The 14923-nt window shown below is 51.4% G+C and overlaps 1 protein-coding gene and 1 long non-coding RNA gene across 11 annotated transcripts in view; one reads left to right on the top strand and one right to left on the bottom strand.

Moving 5' to 3' along the window:
• The first annotated feature begins 88 nt into the window (after positions 1-88).
• LOC135242535 (uncharacterized) lies at positions 89-1556 on the top strand. Its single transcript, XR_010326376.1, has 2 exons — positions 89-231; positions 1120-1556. It is a non-coding gene; the product is annotated as an uncharacterized LOC135242535 (long non-coding RNA).
• The window catches only part of ppp6r3 (protein phosphatase 6, regulatory subunit 3), a 28620-nt gene continuing 14266 nt past the window's right edge, over positions 570-14923 (bottom strand). The window contains exons 11-26 of one of the 10 annotated variants that reach the window (XM_064313634.1): positions 13960-14118; positions 13790-13854; positions 13211-13326; positions 13025-13110; positions 12372-12458; positions 11950-12029; positions 10767-10821; positions 9978-10108; positions 8505-8623; positions 7758-7938; positions 6939-7036; positions 6635-6827; positions 5805-5822; positions 3331-3456; positions 2609-2692; positions 570-2092 (exon numbers count right to left, since the gene is read on the bottom strand). In XM_064313634.1, the coding sequence (XP_064169704.1) occupies positions 2041-2092; positions 2609-2692; positions 3331-3456; positions 5805-5822; positions 6635-6827; positions 6939-7036; positions 7758-7938; positions 8505-8623; positions 9978-10108; positions 10767-10821; positions 11950-12029; positions 12372-12458; positions 13025-13110; positions 13211-13326; positions 13790-13854; positions 13960-14118 (1650 nt within the window). In that variant the 3' untranslated portion in view covers positions 570-2040. Of the gene's footprint in view, positions 2093-2608; positions 2693-3330; positions 3457-5804; positions 5823-6634; positions 6828-6938; positions 7037-7757; positions 7939-8504; positions 8627-9977; positions 10109-10766; positions 10822-11949; positions 12048-12371; positions 12459-13024; positions 13111-13210; positions 13327-13789; positions 13855-13959; positions 14119-14923 lie in introns of all 10 variants that reach the window. The other 9 variants (XM_064313631.1, XM_064313632.1, XM_064313635.1 and 6 more) reach the window with 9 other exon arrangements.

Below are 14923 nucleotides of genomic sequence, written 5' to 3'. Positions count from 1 at the left end.
GCAGGTGAGTTGAGCTAACTGTGTAATCAACTACTCTAATTGATTCATGAAGTGCACTCACACTAGGAAAACCAGCTGACTCTGTAGCTCTCCAAGACCAGGGTTGGAGACCACTTTAGTTTTTGCAAAAAAAAAAAAAGTAAGTGCCAAATGGACACACCTCGTGCACCATTGCAACGATGGCCAACAACGTTTGGATGTTTCTCAGACATTAACTACCAGTAGCTAACGGTGGGTATTTCCGCAGGGGAGCCCATGTTGGCTATTAGTGCCAAAGTTCAGGGATGCCCAACCCTACTCCTGGATATCTGACTACCGTCCTGCTGGTTTTCATTTCAAGCGTAATTCGGGACGGCTTATACTACGAATTGGCAGCTCGGCGAGATCTCTAGCTGTTGAACGAGGTGCGGCTTGTCAGGGTTGGTATGGAAACCGACAGGGCGGTAGCTCTCCAGGAACAGGATTGGGCTGCCCCACCCTAACAGACCTCAACGGCTGCTTGTTTGGCACAGGAGCCAAAATGGCGGGCGTTGGGGGGGGGGGTGTAAGTAAAACACACCAAACAGGTATTCCTCTAGCAGTGTTCACAACTTTTCATTATATTTGTTCATCAAATCAATCAGTCCATAAAGAAATGAAACAATTTTACATAGGATTGCCTACCAGAGGCCGAGGTTGAAAAAGTAAAACAAAACAAAAAAATAATCCACTGCTGATGGTGGGGGTTGGGTGGGGTGGGGTGGGGTGGGGGGCAGTATTTAAACATTTAATTTTCATTAATATTTTTTTTAAATTGCAGGCATGGATCGTTTCCTTATCCGAAAATTCAGACTGAAATATGATTGTAGCCGCCTTGAACATACACGTCCTGTAATTCAGACTCCGATGTGACACACACATCCACACACCAGTGTGTGTGTGTGTGTGTGTGTAATGTACACCCACACAGCCATGTGTGTGTGGGTGTGTTTGTGTGTGATGTACATCCACACAGCCGTGTGTGTGTGGGTGTGTGTGTAATGTACATCCACACACAGGCGCTTATGTGTGTGTGTGTGTGTGTGTGTGTACATATGGATGGAGAGACATGCCATCTAAATGGGACAAATTTCTCTACAGGACCCGAAACCGGAAGGTGCCAGAGACGCACCCGGGAGCCGGACGGCCCAGGACATCACTCGCCTGAGATCTTCACCTTGGGGGGGTTTCTGCACAGTTTAATATCATCAAGCTGGAGAACAAGCGTATGGCTCTTTTTAGTAACGTAACATTATCAACTACTTCTCAATAATAAATAAAGTTAAAAACTATACCAAAGGTTGTCAAATCTTGCTCATGTTTTCAAGGATACAAGTAACATTTACAAATAATACCTGTAGCAAAAAAAAAAAAAAACCCTTCGTTGAATATTTAAAATTATATGTTTCCCTAATAATCAGCTTAATATAAGGAGAAAAAAAAGACCAACATAAGTCGCAGATTAACATGTTTCATAGTAGATGTTGCTTTAACTTTGAAGGAAATTAAATATCCGATTTTGTGCAAGAGGTAAACCCTATCAAAAAACAGCTTAATTCTTTTTGGTCACACTATGTGTTCCAATTGGTACTGGTATATTTAATTTCCGTTATATATTTTCAGTTTCTGTATACATCTTTTTTTTTTATTTTTTATAAAATACTTTATTCATACAATCATCGTAACTATAGCAACATTACTATTACCTTTTAAGTGGCGAGAGCGGACAGATCACCTCATAAGAACAATAGTATATAAACAAAATGAAAAAGTTCTCTGTATCCGATAGAGCGTGTTTTTTTTTCTTTCTCGTTCCGGGATTCTCTTCATACAGTTTGGAACTTCCTGTACAGCTGTCTGTAAAACCTAGTAAGAATATTGCTGGTCCTGATCTGCGGAAGTTTGTGCAGTGTCGGGCTCTGCTCGAGCCTGCACTGCCCCCTAGTGGAGGCTCCTGGAGTAGAGCTGTGCGCTGTGGGCGGGACCGGAGCTGCCCGTGGGGGGGGGGGGAGGGGCGGGGCATCACGCCGGCCCATTCACTGCGGCCTCGGCCAACGGCACTCGCTGGTCTGTTCTGGAAGGGGAGAGAGAGAGAGAAGAGGGTGTAATGAGAGAGAGAGAGAGAGAGAGAGTGAGGGAGGGAGAGAAGGAGAGATTGAGGGAGAGGGAGGGAGAGAGACAAGAGGGTGTGACGAGTGAGAGGGGGGACACAGAGAGGGAGAGACAGACAGAGAGACAGACAGAGAGACCGAGAGATGGAGAGACAGACAGAAACAGCGGGAGAGACAGACAGACAGAGAGAGAGACATAGCGAGAGACAGAGAGAGGGAGAGACAGGCAGAGTGAGACAGAAAGACAAACAGACAGAAAGAGAGGGAGAGAGACTGACTTGGCTAACAAGTTAATAAACGACAGCTTAAGACGATTGTGTCCAGGAATTAGACAATTTAATGTTGCATAACCTTCAAGTGAAATGTCATTTTCACGCATGTCTCTGAGGTGGGGTTTTAAACCTGGGACACACACACACACACCGGCTCACAGTACTGCAGGAGGCATTTGTCCCAGGTCTGGCACGGGTTAGACTCACTTGGCTTCTTCTGTCCCGGCGACCTCCAGGGGCCCGTTCACCGCTTCAGTGGGGGACCGGGCCTTCTCCTCTAAGTGCTTCGCGCTGGGGGCGGAGGGGGGCACACACAGGGACGAGAGTAAGCCTGAAGCCACACACCCTCGGACAACAAGCGGCTTCCTAATCGCCTCCATTCATTTCAACGGGAGCTGATTTTTTCACGTCCGCAAGGCATGCTGGGATAGCTGCCAACGCAAGGCAAGCTGGTGGAGCAAGTCGGTCGAGCACCCGGAAGGACTGGAAACAGGGTGCGATAACCAATCAGATTAAAGATCCGACGTGTAAACTGCAGTGTTTTTTAATTTTATTTCCCCATTCCATACAGCTCTGTCAAGGACAACTTGTTAATTACTGCTGCGTGGGGATTTCCAAAGAATTTTACAAACCGATATACATTCAACTAACACCGCTTTAAAAATAGAAAACACGGCCACAAGCGGCCAATTGCGGGAGGCGAGAGCAATGCCAGGTGACCTCATCAGAGGAGGTGTGGCTTCGGGGTAACGCTCAGCTCCCAAACAGGAGAGTCCGGACAGCCCTGCCCCACTCCAGGGTCCCGTTTGGCATGAGAAATGCACCCCTACGAACACCGCGTCGCTTGTGATGTCAGGGCCTTCCTTCCCTCATTTAAGAAGGGGAGAAAAGTGCGGGGGAGGGGGGGGATGGGGGGTGGTGGTTCTCACCTCTGTTTCTGGCCGCTGGCGGTGGGCGGGGCCACAGTGGGGGCGGGGCTTTTCTCTGGCTCAACTCCTTCCGGCACGGCGTACTTCGCCGACGCATCTTCAGAGGTAGACAGCTTCTCTTCCTCACTGAGAGAGAGAGAGGGAGGAAGAGAGGGAGAGAGAGGTACAGAGGGAGGGAGAGAGAGAGGGAGAGAGGGAGGAAGAGAGAGGGACGGAGGGAGGGAGAGAGGGGAGACAGCAAAAGAGAGGGAGGGGGGAGAGAGAGGGGGAGAAATAGAGAGGGAGGGAGGGGGGGGAGGGAGGGAGACAGCAAGGGGGACAGAGAGACATTGATGGCTTACCAAACTCCACTCAAGTGAGCATCGCATTAGCGAGTGCGTCCACACAGACAGACAGGCGGACGGACGGACGGACGGACGCATGCAGAATGGGAGGGGCTGGGCAGATGCGGTGGGACGGCGGGGCGAATGTGAGACACGGCAGCGCCTCCTCGCTCAGGATTGGTGGCAAACGGGACAGGATGTGGGCGGGGACATGGCACATTTAGATTTCTGGGGACCACTTGCTGACAGGTGATTGGGTGGACAAATGAGACTGCCATTTCCAGCAAGAGGGTGTGAAGTACAAGTGATGGTGATGGTGGTGGGGGGAGATTCACCAAATGAGTCAGTAACCAATCTTCAGCCTTATTCATCATGAAACAACCCCCAGGACATTACAGACAGGCACCTAAAAGGGCCCCCCAGGGCAATACAGACAGGCACCTAAAAGGGGCCCCAGGGCATTACAGACAGGCACCTGAAAGGGCCCCCCAGGGCAATACAGACAGGCACCTGAAAGGGCCCCCCACAACATTACAGACAGGCATCTGAGAGGGGCCCCCACAACATTACAGACAGGCATCTGAAAGGGCCCCCCACAACATTACAGACAGGCACCTAAAAGGGCTCCCAGGGCATTACAGACAGTCATCTGAAAGGGCCCCCCAGGGCATTACAGACAGGCATCTGAAAGGGCCCCCCAGGGCAATACAGACAGGCACCTGAAAGGGGCCCCAGGACATTACAGACAGACACCTGAAAGGGCCCCCCAGGGCAATACAGACAGGCACCTGAAAGGGGCCCCAGGGCATTACAGACAGGCACCTGAAAGGGCCCCCCAGGGCATTACAGACAGGCACCTGAAAGGCCCCCCCAGGGCATTACAGACAGGCATCTGAAAGGGCCCCCCACAACATTACAGACAGGCATCTGAGAGGGGCCCCCACAACATTACAGACAGGCATCTGAAAGGGCCCCCCAGGGCATTACAGACAGGCACCTAAAAGGGCTCCCAGGGCATTACAGACAGTCACCTGAAAGGGCCCCCCAGGGATTACAGACAGGCATCTGAAAGGGCCCCCAGGCAATACAGACAGGCACCTAAAAGGGGCCCCAGGACATTACAGACAGGCTCCTGAAAGGGCCCCCCAGGGCAATACAGACAGGCACCTGAAAGGGGCCCCAGGACATTACAGACAGGCTCCTGAAAGGGGCCCCAGGACATTACAGACAGGCACCTAAAAGGGCTCCCAGGGAATTACAGACAGGCACCTGAAAGGGCTCCCCGGGAATTACAGACAGGCACCTGAAAGGGCCCCCCAGGGCAATATAGACAGGCACCTAAAAGGGCCCCCCAGGGCAATACAGACAGGCTCCTGAAAGGGCCCCCCAGGGCAATACAGACAGGCACCTGAAAGGGGCCCCAGGACATTACAGACAGGCACCTGAAAGGGCCCCCCAGGGCATACAGACAGGCACCTGAAAGGGCCCCAGGACATACAGACAGGCACCTGAAAGGGCCCCCCAGGGCAATACAGACAGGCACCTAAAAGGGGCCCCAGGACATTACAGACAGGCACCTGAAAGGGCTCCCCAGGGCAATACAGACAGGCACCTGAAAGGGGCCCCAGGACATTACAGACAGGCACCTGAAAGGGGCCCCAGGACATTACAGACAGGCACCTGAAATGGCCCCCCAGGGCATTAGACAGGCATCTGTAAGGGGTCCCCAGGGCCTTACAGACAGGCATATGAAAGGGCACCCCAGGGCAATACAAACAGGCACGTGAAAGGGGCCCCAGGACATTACAGACAGGCATATGAAAAGGCACCAAAACACAAAAAAATTCTATCCCATCACTTGGACTATGTGCACATAGGACCCAGCAAGGGGTGGTGGGGGGGGGTGCCTCAGCCGGAGGGGGTGAGCCCCGCCCTGGGGCAGCCATGACTGACAGTAGCTGTGATGGTGTAATTTAGCCCAACACGGAGGTTTCATGTCGCTGACACCAACACATCGGAGGTTAACATGCAGATGGAGATGGCAAAATGAGCATTAACAAAATACACTAAAAAAACAAAAACAAAACAGGAAGTGGCTGGACATGGAAAAAATGACAGGACAGACGCTGGTCCCTGATTGGCTGTACATACCGATAGGATTTCAACACTCTGAAGCCACGCGCATGGCAAAGGGAAAGAGGAAGCTCATGTTGTAAGTGCTGCAGCTGAAGAACAGCTTCTCTCACTCTCTCACTCACACACTCACTCACTCAGACACACTCTCTCTGTCACAAGCAGGCACACATTCACATACTCACCATCTCTCTCACGCACATATATTCACACACACTCACAATCTCTCTCTCACACACGCATGGACATATTCACATGCACACTCACCATCTCTCTCACACACACGTACACACCATCTCTCTCTGTCACACGCACGCACACACATATTCACATACACACTCACCATCTCTCTCACACACATGCGCACATTAACATGCACACACCCTCACCCTCTCTCACACACACACATTCAGTAACACCCTCAGACACATCCACACACAAGCCAGTTTTTTAAATTTATTTTAAAAATAAACTGCATACTTGTAACTAACATTTTACAGGTAAAACCATGACTGGTCACTAATAAACAAGCACACGTAATTCTCATTTCACAAACAGAAAAACAAAGGCAGTGCACATTTCAGACATGGTGCCACCGAAGCATTTACAGAGAAGGCAGAAAGGCGTGGCTTATACCACACCTGCTCTTGCATTGGTCAGGAGCAGAGCTCAGGGGCGGGGCTCGAGACAGGCGCTCAGGTCAGGTGGAGAGCACATGCAGCATGAGGCCAGGTGAGCGGGCGTGCATGTGCACGTGCGTGCGCGTTTGTGTATTTGTGTGTGTGTGCGTGTGCGTGTGTGCACGCGTGTCCGTGCGGATGGGAGATCTTTGAGGGTGCAGCCCTCACCTCTTGAAAACAGCAGTTTCGGTTTTGGCATCTACAGTAAGGCTGACAGTCTCCTTCATGGAGCCGTTGGTGACGGTCTCCGTGATCCGGTCAGAGGTCCGCTCCTCCTCCGCCTCCAGCCCCGCCCCCTCCGTCTTCGTCCCGCCCACCGGCTCCGCCCCCAATGCCTCATCGCTTGGCCACTGGTCCAGCCCTGTGGTGGGAGCAAAGGTCAAAGGTTACACCATGGAGCAGCAGTAACGCTCCTCTCTGTACGCTCCTACTTGTGGGGTTCCAGAGTGCCCCCCCCCCCCCCAAAACCTGCCTTCAGGCTGAACAGGTGCGTTGACACCCAGGGGGTCCACCGTCTCTGTGCTGGTCTCCATGGCAACCGGGGAATTACTCCTCAAAGGACCCTTGGAACTGAAAATTTTTAAAAAGCATTACCCAAAATGCATCATTCCAACAGCGGCCTGTACGGCAGCAGCAGTTAATCCAACATGTACACAGCTGCTGAGGTCTGCAGGATTTTGCCGTTACTTGACAGTTGGTTTCAGTTAGTTTGTTCTAGCATGACTGAATCAGCGTATAGATGCATATCCACGAGGCAATGGTGGTCGAGTGTGACTTCAGCAACGAGAGGCATTATTGCAGAGCAACGGGCTGGTTTTAGCATGACTGAATCAGCAATGTGTAGAGTTGGCATTAGTTAGCAGAGATTCTACTGGGCTGGTTTTAGCACGACTGAATCAGCAATCTGTAGAGTTGGCATTAGTTAGCAGAGAGGCTAACGGGCTGGTTTTAGCATGACTGAATCAGCAGTGTGTAGAGTTGGCATTAGTTAGCAGAGAGGCTAACGGGCTGGTCTGAGTGTGACTGAATCAGCAATGTGTAGAGTTGGCATTAGTTAGCAGAGAGGCTAACGGGCTGGTTTTAGCATGACTGAATCAGCAATGTGTAGAGTTGGCATTAGTTAGCAGAGAGGCTAACGGGCTGGTTATAGCACGACTGAATCAGCAACGTGTAGAGTTGGCATTAGTTGCAGGGGCTAGCTGTTAGCACGATCAGCATGTAGAGTGGCATTAGTTAGCAGAGAGGCTAACGGGCTGTGCCACAGCGGCGTTTGCATGGCACAGACACCAACCTGGCGACCGGGGAGAAGCCGGCGAAGTCGGCCCAGCCCGTCTCCTTCCCTGACGGCTGATTGGGCGAGCTCCACCCCTCCAGCACTGCCGTGGCGACGGCTGTTACAGAGGGCCCGCCGGTCGCCGTGGAGCTTCCCGTCTCCATGGGGACGTCGTCGAAGTTAGCCGTCCACGTGGGAGCTATAATTGAAACGTTGAGAGGAAATGGAAGTGGAAAGTACACTTGAGATGAGTCATACCTGTGGAACATCACTCCACAGGAGAGACGCAGCCTTTTACACAGGCAAGCATCAGCCCCATAACCGTGTGCACTACCCGACTGTGACTGCGCATGAACCCACTGCGACTGCGCATCATTTCCACTGCGACTGCACATCAGAGCCACTGTGACTGCGCATTAACCCACTGCGACTGCACATCAGAGCCACGGTGACTGCGCATCAGCACCACTGAACACTACCCCACTGCGACTGCGCATCCTTCCCACTGCGACTGCGCATCAGCACCACTGAACATTACCCCACTGCGACTGCGCATCCTTCCCACTGCGACTGCGCATCACCCCACTGTGACTGCGCATCATTGCAACTGCGCATCAGCCTCACAGCGACTGGGCATTACCCCACCGCGACTGCACATCATCCCCACTGCAACTGCGCATCATTCCCACTGCACAGCGCATTACCCCACTGCGACTGCGCATCATTCCCACTGCGAATGGGCATCCCTAACGGGCAGTGGCTCACCTTCCCCGGGGTCCACCTCCATGCGGTCGTCGGCATTGGAGCCGCTGGGCTCGAAGGGGTCCCGCTTGGCCTCGTCCTCCTCAGAGTCTGTGCTCTCCTCACTGTCTGTGCTGCCCGAACTCCTGGGGAGACACACACCTGCTTACTGCGCTAACACTCCGCTAACGTCCGCAGCTAGCCCCGTCCTCACCCCACACACCTGCTTACTCCGCTAACATCCGCAGCTAGCCCCGTCCTCACCCCACACACCTGCTTACTCCGCTAACATATGCAACTAGCCCCATCCCCACCCCACACACCTGCTTACTGCGCTAACACTCCGCTAACATCCACAGCTAGCCCTGTCGTCACCCCACACACCTGCTTACTGCGCTAACGTCCGCAGCTAGCCCCGTCCTCACCCCACACACCTGCTTACTGCGCTAACACTCCGCTAACATCCGCAGCTAGCCCCGTCCTCACCCCACACACCTGCTTACTCCGCTAACATACGCAGCTAGCTCGGTCCTCACCCCACACACCTGCTTACTCCGCTAACATACGCAGCTAGCCCCGTCCTCACCCCACACACCTGCTTACTGCGCTAACGTCCGCAACTAGCCCCGTCCTCACCCCACACACCTGCTTACTGCACTAACGTCCGCAACTAGCCCCGTCCTCACCCCACACACCTGCTTACTGCACTAACGTCCGCAACTAGCCCCGTCCTCACCCCACACACCTGCTTACTGCGCTAACATACGCAACTAGCCCCATCCTCACCCCACACACCTGCTTACTGCACTAACACTCCGCTAACGTCCGCAGCTAGCCCCATCCTCACCCCATACACCTGCTTACTGCGCTAACACTCCGCTAACGTCCGCAGCTAGCCCCATCCTCACCCCATACACCTGCTTACTGCGCTAATACTCCGCTAACGTCCGCAGCTAGCCCCATCCTCACCCCATACACCTGCTTACCGCGCTAACATACGCAGCTAGCCCGGTCCTTACCCCACACACCTGCTTACTGCGCTAATACTCCGCTAACGTCGGCAGCTAGCCCCGTCCTCACCACACACACCTGCTTACTGCGCTAACATACCCAACTAGCCCCGTCCTCACCCCACACACCTGCTTACTGCGCTAACGTCCGCAGCTAGCCCCGTCCTCACCCCACACACCTGCTTACTGCGCTAACACTCCGCTAACATACGCAGCTAGCCCCATCCCCACCCCACACACCTGCTTACTGTGCTAACACTCCGCTAACATACGCAGCTAGCCCCGTCCTCACCCCACACACCCGCTGACTACGCTAACGTTGTGCTAGCCCCCGCAGCTAGCCCCGTCCTCTCCTCACGTTTCACCCTCTCACCCTGGGTGGGCCGTTCACACCTTTGCGCTTTCAGCAGGCGCTGGTGTCTCCAGGGGGAGCACACAAGCGTACGCGGAGCTGATAGCAGGGGGACGACGAGACGGGGGAACCTACCGGGGACGTCTCTGAGCCTCGGGTGCGAAGGTCACGTCCTTCTCGTCCCAGATGTCCTCCTCGTCCGACCCGTTATCCTCAAACTGCTGGATTTTCTCCTTACAGCAGGCTTCAAACAGAGCTATGTTCGCCTGCAGGGGGGCCAAGCCAGGACATGTTACATTACACTACATTACAATCACACAACATTACACATTACATTATTACACCCCATTACATTACTACACTACACTACATTCAAAAAACTGCATTATAACACTACACTGCGTCATATTTACATTACACTCCATTACATTATCACACTACACTATATTACGTTGCACTCTATTACATTACACTGCATCCATTACATTAAATTATTATACTGCACTACATCACACTCCATTACATTATTACACTACACTATGTTACACTGCAGTATGTGGCATTACATAGCAAAATCTATACACTCAAGCACTCTGTACACATCCTGCTCTTACAGACACAGCAGTGCCAATCTTACACTGCGTCTGTATATAATCCTGGTAGATATGAACACTATGAGCAAACTGCAGAAACTGAAGGAAATAAACACACAAAAGCTCATAATTCAGCCAAACCCCTCTCTGTACCTGAACCCTGTCTGTGTACCTGCGTCTGTATAGATTACAGTTTAATACAGTTACTGCAAATACTCTTTCACTGCACCTCAAACAGACGGGTGAACAAGTATCTAATGTATTAAAACACTATGCAATGTCCTAAATTTGTCATTTCAGCAATTTGGCCAACTGTAAAAGGGACACTTACACTTTCATTTGTATTCAGGGAAAAATTGATGTCTGATATCCTATCAAAGGGAATACTGCAACATGGGAAAAAAACAGGATTTAAGCACAGCCCAGTTAGTCGTGCAGTGCTTTGACATGGACAGGCAACTGAACAATATTCACCCCTTTTACCCCCATTCCACAATTTTACCCCCTTTTTACCCCCTGTGCAAGAGCTCAGAGAAGCAGGGATTAAAATAAACAGGACAGCGAAGCCACCAGAGCACCCGAAATACAGCACTGCTCCACCCCGTCTGCACCTAGTGACAAACCACACCCCATCCCTCCACAAGAGAACAGTCCCATTTCCCAGCAGTGTTCAGAGACTACAATACCCAGAAACCAACAGGAGGAGGGGGCGGGGCTTTAAGTGGACTTGCCTTCTGATTTGCAAAGCTCAGGAACTGTCCGCAGCATTACTCTGAATACACATGCAGTCTCTGAGCGCACCCAACTGCAGGCGTGTCACAGCACATTTACATATTCCCAGACTCGCCCCCACACTATTCTAATAAAAACTCAACTGAATGCATTTTAAATAGGGCCGGGTGATTTTCCATAACCAGAATTGTGGCTTTTTTTTCAGCGCAATAACAATCACCACCATCTTGTGTACAACCTTTCTATTTGTTTTTTTTCTTTAATCATACCTAATGTGCTTAAAAACAATAAAAAATAAAAAAACAGAACCATCACGTGGAAGCTGTCCAGCCTTGCTACTGATTGGCTAGCTGTCTTATCAAAGACCCAATAGATATCAGTGGTGATGTTTTTTTTCCCCCAGTGGATGCTTAAAACCACATCAGGTATAAGACGGGATATAAACACGAACAGAAAGCCAATGTGCTGTACAGCAGCAATGTTTTTGTTATTGTGCTTAAAAAATACTCAAAGTAGACATGGTTTATCACACAGCCCTGTTCTTAACACAGTAACCCCCCCCCCCTCTCCCCCACTCCCTCCTAGACTCGTGTGCACCTGCGATTATTTATGGAACAATTTCATTAGTGTGCAGATCGCTCGGCTCTCCGCTGGAGATCTTATCTGCCCACCCCCAGAACATCTGCAACTCACGGCAACGAGTCGGGGTGGAGGTAGGGGGGTGGGGGTGAGGGGAGGGAGGGGGCGTTGTTATGGAAACAGCATGCACCATCAGTACTCACTCCACGACATCGTCCTGATCGGCGAACTCCTCGTCATTGAAGCCGAACTGCTCAATAAAATTGGACGTCATTTGTTGCATCTGATAATCAGAAAAGGCCTGGCAGACCCAGGACCAGTGATAATGATATAGTCTTGGCACTACAAACACCTCCGTTCTTCAAGATCAAAGCACTTTCATCACAACACTGGGTTAAGTAATCAGCATAACATTCATCAAGCGTTACTTCATGTCCATTCATTCAAGTACACAGAAATGCATATAAACATTATATATATACACACATAAAGAAATATTCATATTAGTTTAACCATAATAGCATGTCAGTACGTTAGCAATTAAGCGGATATGAATTGTAGCTGCACAGCTATGAGCAGCTAATAAGTCTGTACAGTCGATCAGCTCATCCGGTTACAGACTTACTTGTTGTAAAGAGGAGTCCTGGTGAAAGCCGTTGTCTTTGAAGTCCACCTCGTCGTCGCTGGACGAGTGGATGTGATGTGTATTTACCTGGGGGGGGGGGGGGAGGAGGGGGGGGGGACACAAGCAGGTTCCATTAGGGGGCCTCTAATTCACCCACCCAAGCCCACACAAACCACATTCGTGCTTTCAGTCAGTTCACGGTGACATTTCAAAGATGTGCGCACTGCTTTCAAAGATGCTCGTCTTGACGCAAACAGTCAGGGCTTCTTTTACAAGGGGATCTACATTCTGGGGCGCGGTGCTTCCAAAATATCCGCTGCCTACAAAATCACACAATTCACCCCAGTGGCTTGGCTTGAGGGTAATGTTAATAAAAACAACGAGCCAATGAGCTGGCAGCATCAGCACACCAACAGCGCAACATTGGGCAATGTGTCATGAAGTTAATCATTTAGCAAAAAAAAAAACAAGCCATTTTGCCACCTGCAGTTTAATAAATGTATTTTCAATTGAACTGTTCTTTCAACTGTGCAGAATGGAAAGGTAGAGTTTGACTGCAGAATGGAAAGGTAGTGAGCGTGTTTGTGGCAGTTTTTGGGGGGAGCAGGGGAACGCTGCCCCCTGGTGGACGTTCTGAGCGGGGGCGCACTCACTAGATCTACAGTGTTCTTCTTGTTTGTGTCCGCCAGAGTGCCGGAAACGAAGGCCTCCCATCTCTCCCTCTCGTCCTCCTGCAGCTCTGAAACGGGAGGCAGAAGCACGTTATTCCCTCCAGGCCCAGCGGTGACCTGCAGCCGGGAATGTTCCGGAAGGTGGGCGGGGGGGGCGGGGGGGCTCACCTGAGATGAGCTGCATGATGAGTGCGCTGTTGGGCCCCTTGTCACTGTTGTGGACGATGGAGTTGGCTATTCTGGTCAGGTGACCCATGTAACCTCGTCTCCGCCCGCCCTCGGCCCTGAAACACACACGCAGACACACACGCACACACACACACGCACATACACACGCACACATACACACACACACGCAGACACACACACACACACGCACGCACGCACGCACGCACACATACACACACACACGCACACATACATACACACACACATACATACACACACACACACACGCAGGAACACAGGCACACACACACACGCAGGAACACAGGCACACACACACACGCACGCACACAGGCACACACACACGCACACGCAGAAACACAGGCAGGCACACACACACACACACACACACACAAACAGGCGCACGCATACAAACAAAGCATCGTTGAGGACAACACGCCTTACACTGTTACAACAGCCACAATGCAGAACCCACATCCTCCTCAGATTCCCCGTAATCAGAGATGACATCATCGTCTCCCCCGAGGCGCGGACACTCCCCAGGCCAACGGCGGCACTCACTGCTCCTTCTCATTGGAGACCCAGGCGTCAAGTATTCTCTGTATCAACTGGCACTTCTGGAACAGCTGCGGGGAGAAGCGGGGTTCAGCGGCATTATCAGGGGCACCACAGGACGCACGGCCCGATTTGGGGGGCGCAGAGAAAGTGGGGTGTTAGAGGTGCAAACTCACGTGTTTGACGAGGTGGTTTTCCCTGACAGACTCCTGCTCGCTGTCTCTGTTGATTTCGGGGTTCTCGTTCTGGGCAGGAGGCATAGCGAGGATCATGGCGGTGCAGATCTCCACTTGAATGTGCAGGAAATTATTCCATATATATTTAAAGTACATATCCTGAGGACAGAAAAAAGCAGAAGCAGAAGTTAACAAGCGCGAATCTGCAAGAGCTGCGACCGCACACGAGCATGCATCAATGTGTGCATGCATCCATGCACACACCCTCACACGAACACGTGACCTCTTCTTTGGCTCATGACCAACCTTTCCACAAAATCTTGTGCACATCTGTGAATCCATTCGGGAGTTATGCGCCTTTTTTGCGATAGGCCACGCCCATCGCCACACCCCCTCTTGGTCAATCGGCCTGAAAGTTACTCAGCTCTACCTTCGGTCATGACCAACCTCCATGCCAAATTTCAGCCTCCTGGGGCGAAAACTGTGGGACACTTCTGTGAACCAACTGACCAAAAGACAAAGCAATAGAGCTGCAGTCGCAGCTAAAAATACATACACCTCTTTTTTCCAAACGCATTCCTCCAAAACCGCATTGTGCCTTATCAGTGGGTTTTTTTTGTGCTTATGAAACGAGCGGGTTTCTCACCCTGAAAACGGCCCACGGACACACCACACCACATAACACCCAGCGGCGGGTGCTATCTGGGGAGACGGCGCAGTCTAAAGCACTGTGTTTATGGAAGATAAACACTGTTTGCCTTTAACTGGGCCAGACAGACAGACAGGAGGCAGACTACTCCCACTGTCTGAAACTACCATTGTTCACCCAACTGGGTCTGCCAATTCTGACATCAATACACATATGTAAGCATATTTCCCATGCAATCACTGGAAAACGACATTAAGCATTTACTGTGCTAGCTATACCTCAAAGTGATGTTCTACATTACTACTCATAATGTGA

Source organism: Anguilla rostrata, chromosome 16 (assembly GCF_018555375.3).
Source record: "Anguilla rostrata isolate EN2019 chromosome 16, ASM1855537v3, whole genome shotgun sequence".
Lineage (NCBI taxonomy): Eukaryota > Metazoa > Chordata > Actinopteri > Anguilliformes > Anguillidae > Anguilla > Anguilla rostrata.
This window is presented reverse-complemented; position numbering and strand designations above follow the sequence as displayed.